This window comes from Tarenaya hassleriana, unplaced genomic scaffold (genome assembly GCF_000463585.1).
Source record: "Tarenaya hassleriana unplaced genomic scaffold, ASM46358v1 Cleome1, whole genome shotgun sequence".
Taxonomy (NCBI): Eukaryota; Viridiplantae; Streptophyta; class Magnoliopsida; order Brassicales; family Cleomaceae; genus Tarenaya; species Tarenaya hassleriana.
Window position 1 is genome coordinate 1,302,622 of NW_010960187.1, and position 14,786 is coordinate 1,317,407.

A 14,786-nucleotide genomic window follows, 5' to 3' on the forward strand; every position below is an offset into this window, starting at 1 on the left:
AGAAAATTTTGCCAACCCCTAAATGACAACAATCCTCTCCATAACCAAATAGGCAGCAATATTAGATTAAAAATGATGGGTTTTACAAAGCTTTTTCTCCAAGCCGAAGTCTTCACATATAATGTGAAGAAGAATAACGATGATAATAGAGAGCACACGCAGAAGAAAATACACTCACATATGGAATATACATTAAAAGACTACATTTATGTCATTAGATCGTCACGATGGAGGAGACCGTGGAAGCCTCTTGCCGATTTCCTGTTAGGTTAGTGCAACAAAGCAATAGATCAAATCCCAAAACGAAGCTCGTAGGCACAATGGTTCGAGATCTTTTTCCCTTTCAAAGAGTCATGGATTCAAACCATAGCTTTGGAGATTTGTTTGTTAGTTAAAAGAATACCCTTTACCAAAACAAAAATCATACTGCAGTTCTTTACATCGATACGGATAATTTATTTCCGTCCCGGGTTTAACCCATCAAGCATGCTCGTAATGCGAATGTAACCATATGTGGAAGCTTAAGTAACTTTGGAAAAGAAAACAAAATCAAGTGCATCGAAGCTATAGCCTATATTTGCAGAATCAACAGTCTAATGTAGATCTAGTGCTAATCAATACTCTACTTCTCCCTAGTAATTTTTAATATGGGACCATACGAGTTTGTGAAATGCAGTTGACAGACAATCAAACAACGTATGAAGAGGCAAATAAAAGAATGTACCTCAAAAAGCTGATTTATGTTATCTGCAGTCTTTGCTGAAGTCTCGATAAAGAACATGCCATTTTTCTCCGCAAGCTCAACCCCATCCTTCAAGAAACATACGCGATTGTGATACGTGGGAAGAACTAATAACACAAGGAATGTACAATGTGATGGAGTCTTGTTGCAGGGTTTCAGACTAACCTCAGCAGAAACTTCTCTCTTTTCATGAAGATCAGCCTTGTTACCAACTAAAGCCATAACTATGTCTGGGCTTCCATGCTTTTGCAGTTCCTGTTAAATTTAAGGGGCGCAGTAAACAAGAAGTTCAGATTGAATAATATTATTTTCCACACGAGTAACATTGCATGTTCGTGCTACTGTGGCAATGTCAAAAGCTAACGACAAGATTGATAATTCGTATCCTATCCAACAAACCACTGTCCCAAAATATGGCAAGTCGCACAACTTTCGGAATCTGAGTGAAAGACAAATCCAAAAACAAACTCAACTCAAACACACTTCTCAGCTACCATGTGCTTTATTTTCTCATATCAGGAATCAGTAAGCGATATTGCTTGTTTATTAGAACAAGAGGAAAGAGTTCCCACGTAGGAGGAATGAGAGAATAATATTTCCTTCTAGTTGCTATAATTTCAATTTATAGTATTGATCTACTCTTCTAGGGTTACAGACTTACAGTACACACGATATTTCTGCAAATTAATATTCAGGCTAAAAATAAACATATAGGTTCCAGGAAATCAATTAGTTTTCTGCCATTAGGACACACTTTGTTATAGACATCAATAGGGTTAATACTTAATCACGTTATGACAGAATAAAACATGAGGTTATAAGTCAGTCGAAAAAGTCAGAACTATTGAAACTGTAAAGACATACCTTAACCCAGTACTGAGCTTTTTTGAACGAATCTGGACTTGTTATATCATAAACAATAACAGCAACTCCAGCTCCACGGTAGTATAGCGGAGCTAGTGCAGAATACCTACAGAGAGAAAGAGAGAGAATGCTCGTTAAGTCCTAACGACCATATGACAGGAGCTCCAATAAACCAAGCAGTGACAAGTTGTGTGAACGGCATTAATACCTCTCTTGCCCTGCTGTATCCCATATTTCAAACTTAACCGTTGTAGAATCTTGCAAAGCTATTGTTTGGGACAAAAATGAAGCCCCAACAGTGACCTGAAAGAGATTATTTTAATTGAGATCAAAATCGATGTGAATACTGTTATAGCTGTTCACATGCAACAGATCAGAATGTGATTTCGTAAGGAAAGACGGGATAAGTAATATTGAACAATTAACAAGGCTTTACTTACCTTTGATGTGGCATCAAACTGACCACGAACAAACCGGAGGACAATACAGCTTTTACCGACACCAGAATCTCCTAAGAGGACTAACTGCACTCAAGTGAACTGCAAAGTTAACAACTTTCTGGCACCGGATTAACATACACGACAGAAAAACATTGCTCAGCTGACTAGAAGAAGACCCACAGAAAAATCCCGTCTCCTCATTTAGCATTAGAAATTACTTTACAAAGAAGCAACAACTCCCATATGTATCATTGATCAAACTACAAGTAGCAAACCTCCAAATTTTTTCTTCCATGCTGCTAATTGTAAGTGAAGATAACAGACAATATCATGAAAAAAAACACCAAATCCGAGATTCCAAGTATCAATCAAATTTACATAATTAAAAATCCAAGTTAACTTTTACCAGATCAACAATCTCAGTTGAGAGAGAATAAAAACCCACAAATACATAAATAAAAAAACCTCACCTTGACGCGCAGATTTTTGGCATCCGTTGGAGGCGCATTTTCTGAACTGTTAAGACCACTTAATCCTCCAGAATTCCTATCTGAAACATAACAACACAGTCTCAAAGAATCACTAGAGAGCTCGATGTATCCATTTCCTCACACACGGAAACCCTAATTCAGAACAGATCATCAGAAACCCCCAATTTCCAGATCCTGCTAAGACCAGACCAAAATTTCTCACCTCCCAAAATCACGGGTACTCTGACGCTAATCTATCATGATCGTGAATTCGGCAGATTTCAACGGATTTACACTTAAAACATCGAACCCAGAAAGGAGAGAAATTTACCGGGAAGAGAAGCAGAGCATCCCATATCTCAGCTTTCTGTAATATACAGATTACACAAACTAGATGTGCCGCGATCCTCTCAGGATTTCTGGCTTCAACGGAAGCGAATTGAAGAAGAAGAAGAAAAAGAAGAAGAATAACCTTCAAATCTAATTCCGGTTCGATTATTTATCGTCCTTGATTGGGGCAAATACTTAGCCACGTGTCACCTACCGATTTGTCTATTAATACGAGGAGAAATAGAGGAGGGGGTTGGGCCATTTAGCTTCAAATATCAAACACCAAATCGAATAATATATTATAATATTTTAAATCAAACTCAGTTTAAAAACAGGTTTAATTATCATTTTTATTAATTAAATTATTTAATTTTGAATTAGATATAAAAATATTTACAAAATTAAAGGAAAATGAAAATCTTTGAGACAAATGGAATAGTTATAATAAAATTAAATGCGAAAAAAATCTGAAACTCTGACATAAAAATCCCACACAGAAACAACACGGACATTTCCATTTTCATTTACGTTCGGTTTGATTATTTTCGGATTCTTTTCTTTTAGGAAAACTATATCCTTTGGTTTTTTATATTGGATCTGGCCCATTTAGTTTTCCCATTTTTATTTTTATCAGTAAAATATTATTTTTCTAAAAATTACATTTTCCTGTCAATTTTATATATAGATTTTTATGTCAAATTCGATCCCAACCAGAACCAAAACATCCACAGAGCATGTCGTACTCTCTAATTGATCTCAAATTCAGATTTTTTTTTTAAAAAAAAAGGCAAAAAAGATGTGATCATTTACAATGTACAGAACCGAACGAAGACATCAAATTAGGGCAACCGTTTTCCCCAACGATGAATTCCACGAACCTTCTCTTGGCCCCCTCTCTTCTTGATGCCTCAAAGGCATCTTTCGGTGTCAAGCTCTTCATCAATGGCAATGCCTCGACTCCATCATGTGATGATGATGTTTCCGCAATCCTGTCTATCATCTCCAACACCTGGCTCATCCTCGGCCTCGACTTCGCCTTCGTCATCAGGCAACGGTTGGCCACTGCCGCAAGCTTCAACGCGGACTTGAGGCAGTAGTTCCCTCCGAGCCTCGGGTCCACGATCATCTTGAACTTCTTGATGTCGGAAAGGTGAGGCCTTATCCACTCCAACACGTTCTGCTCGTTCCTCGGGCGGTTCCTATCGAAAGGCCGCCTTCCCGTTATGAGCTCATATAGGAAGATTCCATAGCTCCACACGTCGCTCTTCGCCGTGAGATGCCCGGTCTGGAGGTACTCCGGGGCCGCATAACCGATCGTCCCGACCACCTGCCCGAGGGGTTATTTTGGTAATATAAATATATTATTAAAAATATAAATACTTTGAATTTTGAAATAGTTATAATATGGTTTTAAGGTTTTTTTTATAATACAGAAGTTTTCGGTATTTTGACCCAACTACATCTTCCAGAAAAACGGAAAAATCTAATGTTTCGATTTTAAGAACCTTTTGCGTTTTATGCACCTCACACTTTTTAAAAGAGAAAATGCTATACCGCAGTAGAGACGTGGGTGATTCCTTCCGACGGGCCCATCCGAGCCAATCCGAAATCCGAGAGCTTCGCGTTCCAGTTCTCGTCCAACAGTATGTTTGACGACTTGAAATCCCGAAAGATGATCTGCGGAAGAAAGATATTACGAAACGTAAAGGTCGAGACTCGTGGCATGTTTATCCGAAACGAGTTATCTTTGCTCGGATCGAGAGAGAGACCTGAAACTCCATTCCTTCGTGAAGGTAGGCGAGCCCTCGAGCTGTGTCTAGGGCTATTTTCAGCCTCGTGGACCATGGTAGAGGAGTGACGAGAAAACGGTTCGACAAATGGTCTTGAACGCTCCTGTTTGGTACATATTCGTAAACAAGTATACGTTGAATCCCTCTCTCGTCGTCTTCAGCGCAGTATCCGATCAGTTTGACGAGATTCGGATGCTCCACAACTCCCAGAACATTTACCTCCGTCACCCATTCTTTGTGCCCCTGTAAATATCACGAGTTTGTCAGAAATCGAGATAGACGTATTAGAGATCGGATATTTGAGACAAAAGCTTTACCTGCAAACCCCTTCGACTGAGCTGTTTAACGGCGATTTCTATCTTCTTACGGGAATCTTCGGGGCATTGAATCATGCCCCGAAACACGCCGCCGAACCCGCCTTCGCCGATCATCAGAGACCGGCTGAAGTTCTTTGTAGCCATCTTGAGCTCATCGAGCTCGAACATTCTGAGATTGTTACTGTGTTTCCGGGACAAATCAGCGAATGGGGTCATAGCCGAAGAAGCTGTGCTGGTTTCCGAAATGTTCCGAGAGCTGAAATCGGATCCCGATCCTCTCCCGAGGCCTTCCGTTGAATTCGACATCGACGCCGAAGATCTGAGTGATGAATTCAACTTCCTTGGCTTAGGTTCATCCTCAGATCTCTCTTTGCTGAAGTAAAAACACTTCATGGCCTTTGAGGAAACGAGCCTCCTCACTGTACGACTCAACCAGAGGCCACATTCGAATCAATAACATCGACAAGAACACGGACAAAACCAGATTATAAGAACCAATACGAAATTGAATTAAATTGCCTGATTAAGACATTTAGGGATCAGACATAACAAATTACTCGAAACCCATCATTTCTTTGCTGCAATTCATTCGCATAATGTCTGCGTTTCTTCGGAATCATGTCGACAATCCTTTTAAACCCATTTTCCAGACAATGTATGCACATTTCAACCTCAACCCGGATCTTCTAGTGGATACATATACATATACAGAGAGACAACAAGTGCGAGTGCACATATACATACACTGATACACATACACATCTACGCTACGCATGTATTGCATGACAACGACAGAAGATATCTCTTACTGTGTCAGAATCGAAGTTGCGAAGAAACGCAAGCAAAAACGAAACAGAGAAGGAGAAATAGTCGAACCTGATGTGGAATTGCTCATGAGGAATCGATTTTGGAGATGGGTTTCATGGCTGTGGAGCTTTAAAGCAGAACCCGGAGAGAGAGAGAGAGAGAGAGAGGGGGGGCGGACAAGACGACGAGCTCACCATGATCGAAGGATAAAGCCAAGTCAAATTACGATGGCAGCTGGTTGCCGCTTACCAACCCAGAAACCCTGTTTTTGTTTAAACTTATTTAATATTTAAATTAAAACTAAACATAAATTCGAGCACACGTAGTGGATTAATTTTTTAAAATTATTTATGCAAGGAGAAATAAATTATTTGATTACTTAAGAAATGGAGACGAATTTTACCTAAGATATTGCTTTTTTTTTTTGAAATCCATGCTCTTACACCATCGTAAAGCAAACATCGAAACTAGGCGTCAGGGGTTCACAAAATCTCTCTCTAACAATTCTAAATTTGAATGGGCATAATAATTTATTATAAATATTAAAAATCATAAAAACGTTGAAATTATTTTTTTATATTAAAAATTATTAGATTAAACCGTTTTAATTTAAAAAATAAATTAGTAAATATTGTATTTTAATAATTAAAATTGGTCGTAATCGGTTGGAGTTCAGTATTCTTTTTAATTGTTTGGCATTAATAAGGTTTCGGGTAGACAAATGTAAGATATTAGTCGTGATGCAGGAATGACATATGTTCCAATTTTATTGGCCTAAACATTCTAAAAAGGGACATTAATAGACATGTAATATATATATATATATATATATGCATGTTTTTATTAATAATATTCCTATTTCATTTTTTATTTGACTTTTCCATGCATAATTAAGGAAATGTTCACTTGCACATCAATTTGTCATTGCCTCACTTTAAACTCTCTAGACGTGACAAAAAAAAAAGTATAGCTGTATTTATTTTTTTAAGAATATATTTTATTAAGGTCCATTTATTTATTAGAATATAAAAATTAACTTAAAGTTTTTTCATCTTGGAAGGGTTTTCCAAAAGAAAATTATGGTAAGAAAGATGTAATTAATATCAAATCCAATCGAATAATAATTATATATATATATATTTATATCAAAATGCATCTAAACTAAAGCTTGTATAGATATAATTTTATCTAAATAAAGTACTCAAAATCCAAATCTAGATTAAAATAATTAATATAATAAAATATTTTAATACGAATTCTGGAAATTACCATTTTCTATTGGATTTATAAATAGTTATAATTCAATGTCCAAGAAGATTTTTTGTTTGTTTGTGGATTTTTGTAATCAATCAAGCAGCGAAAATTGGCGAGAATTGTCCAATCGAATATTATGTTCGTATACAATTTTTGGCAATAAAGACTTGAATCTTGGTAGTCGAAATATCATACGAGAGAGAGAGAGAGAGAGAGAGAGAGAGAGAGAGAGAGAGAGAGAGAGAGAGAGGGCATAAAGAACACAGAGATGGAACAAGAGCGTTGACTGTGACGACCGTTTCACGTTGTCGTCGCCGTCGACAACGAATGAAACCCAACTCTCGCATTTTCCATATTTCCTCTTCTCATTCTTCGTCTTCTTCTCTTTCATTTCTCTTACCAATCCCACGTTTCTCTCGTTAAACCCCACAATGTCATGAGTTCGGTCCATGATTTGGTCACTCCTTCCCTCTAAAAACACCTCACCAACCCTTCAAGCGAAACCCCATCAGATTCTTTACTTCCTGTTTTGTCTTGATGCTGTTTCAATCCAGTATGAGCTTGAACAGGTGCAAATGGCTCGCTCCGGGCTCAATTATCAGATGGGCGATCCTGATTTCGTGGTTGGTTTCTTGTTGTCGTGTTGTTAATGGCCAAAATGTCGATGACTACAATCAGTTCGACAATCCGGCTGTTCTTCCCCTCGTCACTCAGATTATTTACAGGAAACTCTCCAACACCACCGTTGTTCTTAATCGCGAGCTCGCCACCAGAGGAAAATTTTGTGTCAAAGACCCGTGAGTTGATTTTCTGGGTTTTCTCGATTGATTAGAAAGTTGATTTGATCAATGCAACTCTTGCTTTTTGTATTTGGGTTCTGCTTGCCTTCCGAGGTTGTAATAATTAAGCTTGAGTTTTTGGATCTTAGAATCTGTGGGGAAATGGTTTCTTGGTTTATAGAATTCTTGATTTTTTTTCTTGTGTCGAAATCTCCATCTTAGGGATGCTGATTGGAACAAAGCTTTCAACTTCTCGACCAACATGGATTTCTTGTCTTCTTGCATCCGCAAAACACGAGGTATGGTCGTGTTGTACTGTTTGGCAATGGAGATTATGTCACACTTGGTTGTTTGTCAAAGACACAGAATGATTGATGGAGATCCGACATGAATCTGCTTCTATTAGGACTGACTGATCCCATTTTGAGATTTCTTCATGAACTGATGTCATCAAAGCAAGCTCACTCTTTTAAGACATAAGTATGTTACATTTGGTTTGAGCAGGTGATGTCGGTAGGCGTCTATGTACTGCAGCTGAGATGAAATTCTATTTGAACGCCTTCTTTAATCCATCGGGCAGCCCTGGAGTTTTGAGACCGAATATAAATTGCAACCTTACGTCGTGGGTTTCGGGTTGTGAACCCGGATGGGGTTGCAGTGTCAGTCCGGATGAACAAGTGGACCTCCAAAACTCGAGAAACATCCCGGAAAGGACTCAAATCTGCGAGCCTTGTTGCGAGGGATTCTTCTGTCCCCGTGGCCTTACTTGTATGATGCGTAAGCACTACAATACCCTCTCATGCTTTCCCAATCTTTTCCCAGGGATATGATATATTTGGTGAAATTTATATATGTAAATGTTCTGGATCTAATCTTGTTGCTATATTTGTCATATGATGAAAAAAGCTTGCCCACTTGGTGCTTACTGCCCCATGGCAACCCTTAACAGGGCAACAGGCATATGCGAACCGTAAGTTTCCCTTTCATATTTAGGTGCTAATATCGCGTTAATGTTGGTTATTGCAAGTAATGTTGAAACATCAATCTGTAGGTATACTTATCAATTACCGCCCGGACAGCCGAACCACACTTGTGGAGGCGCAAATATTTGGGCAGATGTTCGCACCAGCGGCGAGTTGTTCTGTTCTTCAGGATCGTATTGCCCGACCACCACTCAAAAAGTACCTTGCGGTAGTGGGTATTCATTTTCTCCCCTGAAAACTCGGTTCAATATGAACGTTTTCTTGTCTGAAAACTCGGTTCAGTATGAGCGTACTCTTCTTCTTCTTCTTCCATGTTACGCTAATTCTTGGGGAAGCCGATGCTCAGAGGTTTCTTTAGTTTGGTCGGTCGTTTTGTATTAGTTCTCATATGGTCTTTTTACTATGTTGTTTCAGACACTACTGCCGGATGGGGTCTACATCTGAGAAACGTAAGCCTACTGTTACAAGATTGGTTATACACAGTTGCTCTTAGGCCTTCCATGAATGCAACCATCTGTGGATATAGAGAAAAAAAAATGTTTATAAGCTTTTATAATATCTAAAAAAGAATTTTTTTTATGACAATATTACTTTTCAAGATGTTTTCCATTTCTATCATCTGCTCACTTTTTACCCTTTCTCTTGCAGCTTGCTTTAAGTTGACTTCATGCAATCCCAATACGGCAAATCAAAACATGCATGCGTTTGGAATTATGGTTATTGTAAGTTCTCCAATTATTCCCTTATCTGGGAATATATATGTGTGTGTGTATATATACACTGGTGTGAAACAGTCAATCTTGTTGGTTTTCTGGGTTACTACTAGCGGTAATTTCTGTATTTTTCACTTGAACGTCGTCATCGTCTTTCTTGCAACCATGATAACGAGAGGTCTCTCTCTTGTGCTTCTTCAGGCTGCTTTGAGTACTATTCTGCTCATTATCTACAACTGTTCCGATCAAATCCTGTCGACGAGGGAGAGGAGACTGGCGAAATCAAGGGAAGCAGCTGTGAGGAAAGCAAAAGCCCGGCAGAGATGGAAGGCTGCTAAGGTTGCTGCCAAGAAGCGTGCAACTGAGATCCATACACAAATAACTCGGACATTTTCCCGTAAGAAGTCCAGTCAGCATGTGGATACACTCGGGATGTTGAGTTATACCAACTCGGAAGCAGATGAAGATTTATACTTACCCGATCATTCGACTCCTTCCAATGCCTCTGTGCAATCTAGCCATGAGATTGAGGACTCAGCAGAAGGCCGTGAAAGAGTAAGTCTTGAAATCGAGGGAAGGAGAACAAAAGGGCACAACGTGCCAAAAACGAAGAAAACACGCAGCCAAATATTCAAGTATGCGTATGACCGTATTGAGAAGGAGAAAGCCATGGAGCAAGAGAACAACAACCTTACCTTTTCTGGAGTGGTTTCAATGGCTACTAATTCTGATACAAGGAAAAGACCTCCCATGGAACTTTGTTTCAGAGACTTAACTCTTACTCTGAAATCCAGTGGTAAGCATCTGTTGAGATGTGTGACGGGAAGCATAAAACCGGGTCGTATCACAGCTGTAATGGGGCCATCAGGAGCGGGAAAGACAACACTTCTCTGTGCATTGGCTGGAAAAGCAGTTGGATGCAAGACGAGTGGTTTGATTCTTATAAACGGGAAGCATGAATCGATCCATTCGTATAAGAAAATCATCGGTTTTGTTCCACAAGATGATGTCGTTCATGGGAACTTGACAGTGGAGGAAAACCTCTGGTTCCATGCTAAATGCAGGTAGCCCAAGTATCTGAAAACAAAATGATTTTGTATTCTGTTTCGTAAAATAATACTCATCTCCTTTATATTGATTTGAATCTCTTTTTCTTTTGAAATATTGAATGATCGCTCAAGACTATCTGCGGATCTATCAAAAGCAGACAGAGTTCTTGTGGTTGAAAGGGTCATCGACTCTTTGGGGCTTCAAGCAGTGAGGAATTCCTTGGTTGGAACGGTAGAGAAGCGGGGAATCTCGGGGGGACAGAGGAAACGAGTGAACGTAGGTTTGGAAATGGTAATGGAGCCATCCATCTTATTCTTGGACGAACCTACTTCTGGATTGGATAGTGCATCATCCCAGCTTCTGCTTAGAGCTCTTCGACACGAGGCACTTGAAGGAGTGAATATCTGCATGGTGGTTCACCAACCAAGGTAATGTCTTTACCAGAAACAAGTTTGGGTTTAAAGGAATTGTCTTTTAGCTGTTCTGTTTTTTGGTCTTGTCTCACTTTGGGCATCTATGATAAAATTTGATAGTTGTTGTGTTTTTATTAGCTAATTGTAGTGATATTATTGTTTTCACATGTGCAGCTATACCTTGTTCAGTATGTTCAGTGATCTAATACTTCTGGCCAAAGGCGGACTTACTGTTTACCACGGTTCAGTGAACAAAGTTGAAGAGTACTTTTCAGGCCTCGAGATAAATGTTCCGGAACGTATCAATCCACCCGATTATTACATTGACATTTTGGAGGGTATCGTGACTTTGGGTGGAAATTCCGGCATCACTTACAAAGAGCTTCCTCTGAGGTGGATGCTTCACAAAGGTTATCAGGTTCCAGCCGATATGCGACACTCTGTTTCTGAATTTGTGAATCCTGAAATGGGAATGAACCATGCCGAGAGCGAAGAGCAATCTTTTGCGGGAGAGCTGTGGAGAGATGTGAGAAGTAATTTCGGGTTCCGCCATGACACGATAAGGCATAACTTCTTGAAGTCCAGAGACTTATCTGGCAGGAAAACCCCTAATATGATGCTGCAATACAAATATTTCCTCGGAAGGTATATTTATTTGTTATATTCTTCGCATCTTTCTTTAGTTCTACCGATACGTTTTGTCTTTTCCCTGTTGGAGGTAACGATCTGATGTTCTTGACTCAGGATAACTAAGCAGAGATTGAGAGAGGCCCAACTACAAGCCACGGATTATCTAATCTTATTGCTTGCTGGAGCTTGTTTAGGATCGTTGAGCAAAGCGAGTGACGAGAGCTTTGGAGCCTCTGGTTATACTTACAGTATTATTGCCGTCTGTAAGTTTGAATATCCAACTTATCTGTTCGATTCTCGGCTGATATGCGATGAAACGTTTCACCGAGTTAGACCTCGTATATCTTTTTCTGAACTATCATCAAGAACTGATTATAGAAATAGCTCTGAAATATACTAACTTTGGTTTTATATGGAAATTTTTTTGCCCGTTTTCTTTCAGCTCTTCTTTGCAAAATATCGGCGTTAAGATCTTTTTCTCTGGACAAGTTGCATTACTGGAGAGAGAGCGCATCCGGTATGAGTAGCACGGCTTGTTTCCTTGCCAAAGATACAATCGACCACTTCAATATAATTATCAAGCCGGTGGTGTATCTCTCGATGTTCTTTTTCTTTACAAACCCGAGGTCCACGTTTTTCGACAACTATATTGTTTTCGTCTGCCTCATATATTGTGTGACCGGTATTGCATATGCATTGGCTATCTTCTTCCAGCCAGGCTCCGCCCAGCTCGTGAGTATCCATTGTTGCTGTCGAATCTCATTCTGCTGGAAAGATTCATCTTTTGTTTATTACAATTGACAAAGCTTCTTCGGCCTGCAGTTTTCTGTTCTTATTCCCGTCGTCTTAACCCTAGTTGCTACCCAACCAAAGAACAGTGAAGCCATGAAGATCATAGCCGATTTGTGCTACCCAAAGTGGGCTTTGGAGGCATTCGTGGTCGCAAACGCTCAAAGGTATGGCACGATTTATCACACTCTTGCGCATGGCAGTAATGATCTGAGAACTTGCATCATCTAGAAATTTTTGTTCACCGAGCTGTGTCTAAACCCTAAAAAGCTCAGCCAGAATCTAAGTTGGAAGCTGAAATCTTTACTCTTTTAGTATTATGACCCTACCATTTATGTCACATAATGCATAATGATCCAAGAACATGCATCATCTAGAATTTTTTTTTTGTTCACAGAGCTGTGTCTAAACACTGAAAACCTCAGCCGAAATCTAAGTTGGAAGCTGATATCTTTACCCTTTTGGCATTATGATCTTAGCGTTTACGTCACATCACATCACCTAAGGCTCTGTTCCAACCCACAGGTACTATGGAGTGTGGATGATTACTCGGTGCGGATCGCTGATGAAGAGTGGATACGACATTAACGAATGGACTCTATGCATAATCATATTGATTCTCATAGGTGTGGTCTCGCGTGGGAGTGCGTTCGTGGGGATGATCACACTCCAAAAGAAGTGAAAAGTTTCCACTTTTTGTTGTTAGATCCATTCGGTTTGTTATTTGTACAGGCTAAAGAAGCTACTTCATTGGTTATAGGGACAGGATTGAAGATTTGGCTACATTTGGTTTGGTCCGAACCTAAGAGATTAGATTTTCCACCAGACAGCCGTTCTTGTGTGAATGTCAGTGTTGTTGGTGCTATTTTATGATGAAAACGTACAACATATTTGAAAGAAAACCAATCAAGCCATACTGAAAATTGAAAAATGATTTGTCAGTGACAGGATCATGGATAACTTGGAATTCAGAATCATATTTCAACTTCACACAGTAGATTTCACGTCAAAGAAAGTTTTTTTTTTCAATTGGGAATCACTTGCAGAGAAAATCATCAAGAAGTACACTTGCATGGACCCATTAAAAGCCATGGTTTTATATCTCTCATAAAAGAGAAAGATCAAAAGAACAAGAAAGTTGGAAGCTCAGCAACAATGGAAATGATCAATAGCTCAACTTCGTCAGCCGCCTAAGATGACTTCGAATTCATAATTACATTTCGAAACTTCAAACATTCAGATTTTCATTTGAAATGAAAGATTCCATCAATGGAAGAGAGACTTGAAACTCAGCGACAATGGAATCGATTGATGGCTCAAACTTCATCAATCTACAGGTTTACCTTACTGTAAGCTTCAAGGGCATCGCCTGTGAGCCTACAAACCCTCCATTCCTGCAGAATCTGAGCACCCATTTGCTCATAAAACTTGATCGCATTCACGTTCCAATCGAGCACGACCCATTCGACTCTTCCGTAACCCATCTTCACCGCCTGCTTCGCCACCGCCGTCAACAACATCCGACCAAACCCTTTACTCCGGTAACAATCTCTCACGAAGATATCCTCAATGTAAAAACCAGGTTTCGCCAGAAACGACGAATAGTTCGGGAAGAACAGGACGAACCCGGCAACGACGACGTCGTTTCCGGGGTCCGACATGAACCCTGATCTCTCGGGATCGTCCATCGGGAGATCAAAGTTATGGGTCTTGAGGAAAGGCGTGAAATCGGAGGACGGAAGGTGAGGAAACGAGGAGCGAGAAACCTCGAGGAGGAAGACGGTGAAGGACTGAAATGGCGGCGAGTTGAAGAGCGTGGAGGCGAGTCCGGACTCGGTTGCGGAGAAGAGGTGAGTCAAACGCTCGAATACCGCCATTCGGAGAATCAGCTTGTGGATGAAGGGAACGTCAGACGGCGTCGCGAGGCGGATCCTGGAGAACAGAGGGTGGCCCAACGGAGCCGTCTCAGGCACCATGTTTGGCTCCGGCGCGGCGGAAGGTGGCGGAGGAGGAGCGGCGGCAGCCATCAGCCATTTTTGAAGATGATGATAATGATGATGACACCAACGATGTGAAATTAGGGTTTTGGATTTTGGTGGAGGTTTGAGGAAATAGAAAAGCAGTGATTTTCCCCGACTGAGGAGGGTTCTGGAGAAAGACGGAGAGGCGGTTTTCTATTATCGTTTCGAGAGCGCCCTTCAGACAAAAAAAAAACGAACTTTAAACTGTTTTTTTCTTTTAAAAAAAATCTCTTCTGAAACATAACTTGTATAAAACCGATATATTTTCTTCCAAGTTCCAACTAAATGGGAAATACTAAAACTAAACCAAACCACAATAAATAACTTCAAAACATAAAACATAACAAATTTGGATTCGAGTTACCATTAAATATCCAAATTTTAAGGTTATGAA

The 14,786-nt window shown here is 39.8% G+C and overlaps 4 protein-coding genes across 4 annotated transcripts; 1 reads left to right on the plus strand and 3 right to left on the minus strand.

Moving 5' to 3' along the window:
- Positions 1-37: 37 nt before the first annotated feature.
- LOC104826679 (ras-related protein RABF1) lies at positions 38-2,985 on the minus strand. Its single transcript, XM_010559525.2, has 8 exons — positions 2,848-2,985; positions 2,517-2,596; positions 2,047-2,130; positions 1,815-1,909; positions 1,607-1,712; positions 908-997; positions 725-811; positions 38-261 (listed from the first exon to the last, which is right to left on the minus strand). The coding sequence occupies exons 1-8, from the start codon at positions 2,870-2,872 to the stop codon at positions 223-225; spliced, it is 606 nt and encodes a 201-aa protein (XP_010557827.1). The 5' UTR covers positions 2,873-2,985; the 3' UTR covers positions 38-222.
- A 574-nt stretch (positions 2,986-3,559) lies between these two features.
- On the minus strand, positions 3,560-5,998 carry LOC104826750 (probable receptor-like protein kinase At5g47070). The gene is made up of 5 exons (XM_010559649.1): positions 5,830-5,998; positions 4,954-5,372; positions 4,616-4,879; positions 4,401-4,523; positions 3,560-4,173 (listed from the first exon to the last, which is right to left on the minus strand). Exons 1-5 carry the CDS (start codon positions 5,846-5,848, stop codon positions 3,649-3,651), a joined length of 1,350 nt encoding a protein of 449 aa, XP_010557951.1. The 5' UTR covers positions 5,849-5,998; the 3' UTR covers positions 3,560-3,648.
- Positions 5,999-7,233: 1,235 nt separating this feature from the next.
- On the plus strand, positions 7,234-13,196 carry LOC104826825 (ABC transporter G family member 24). The gene is made up of 14 exons (XM_010559771.2): positions 7,234-7,811; positions 8,016-8,092; positions 8,298-8,570; positions 8,700-8,763; positions 8,845-8,991; positions 9,191-9,225; positions 9,425-9,498; positions 9,691-10,553; positions 10,671-10,967; positions 11,127-11,597; positions 11,697-11,845; positions 12,025-12,314; positions 12,405-12,538; positions 12,897-13,196. The coding sequence occupies exons 1-14, from the start codon at positions 7,552-7,554 to the stop codon at positions 13,051-13,053; spliced, it is 3,291 nt and encodes a 1,096-aa protein (XP_010558073.1). The 5' UTR covers positions 7,234-7,551; the 3' UTR covers positions 13,054-13,196.
- A 250-nt stretch (positions 13,197-13,446) lies between these two features.
- Positions 13,447-14,398, minus strand: LOC104826902 (probable acetyltransferase NATA1-like). The gene has a single exon (XM_010559894.1). It carries the CDS (start codon positions 14,396-14,398, stop codon positions 13,703-13,705), a length of 696 nt encoding a protein of 231 aa, XP_010558196.1. The 3' UTR covers positions 13,447-13,702.
- Between the last annotated feature and the right edge of the window lie 388 nt (positions 14,399-14,786).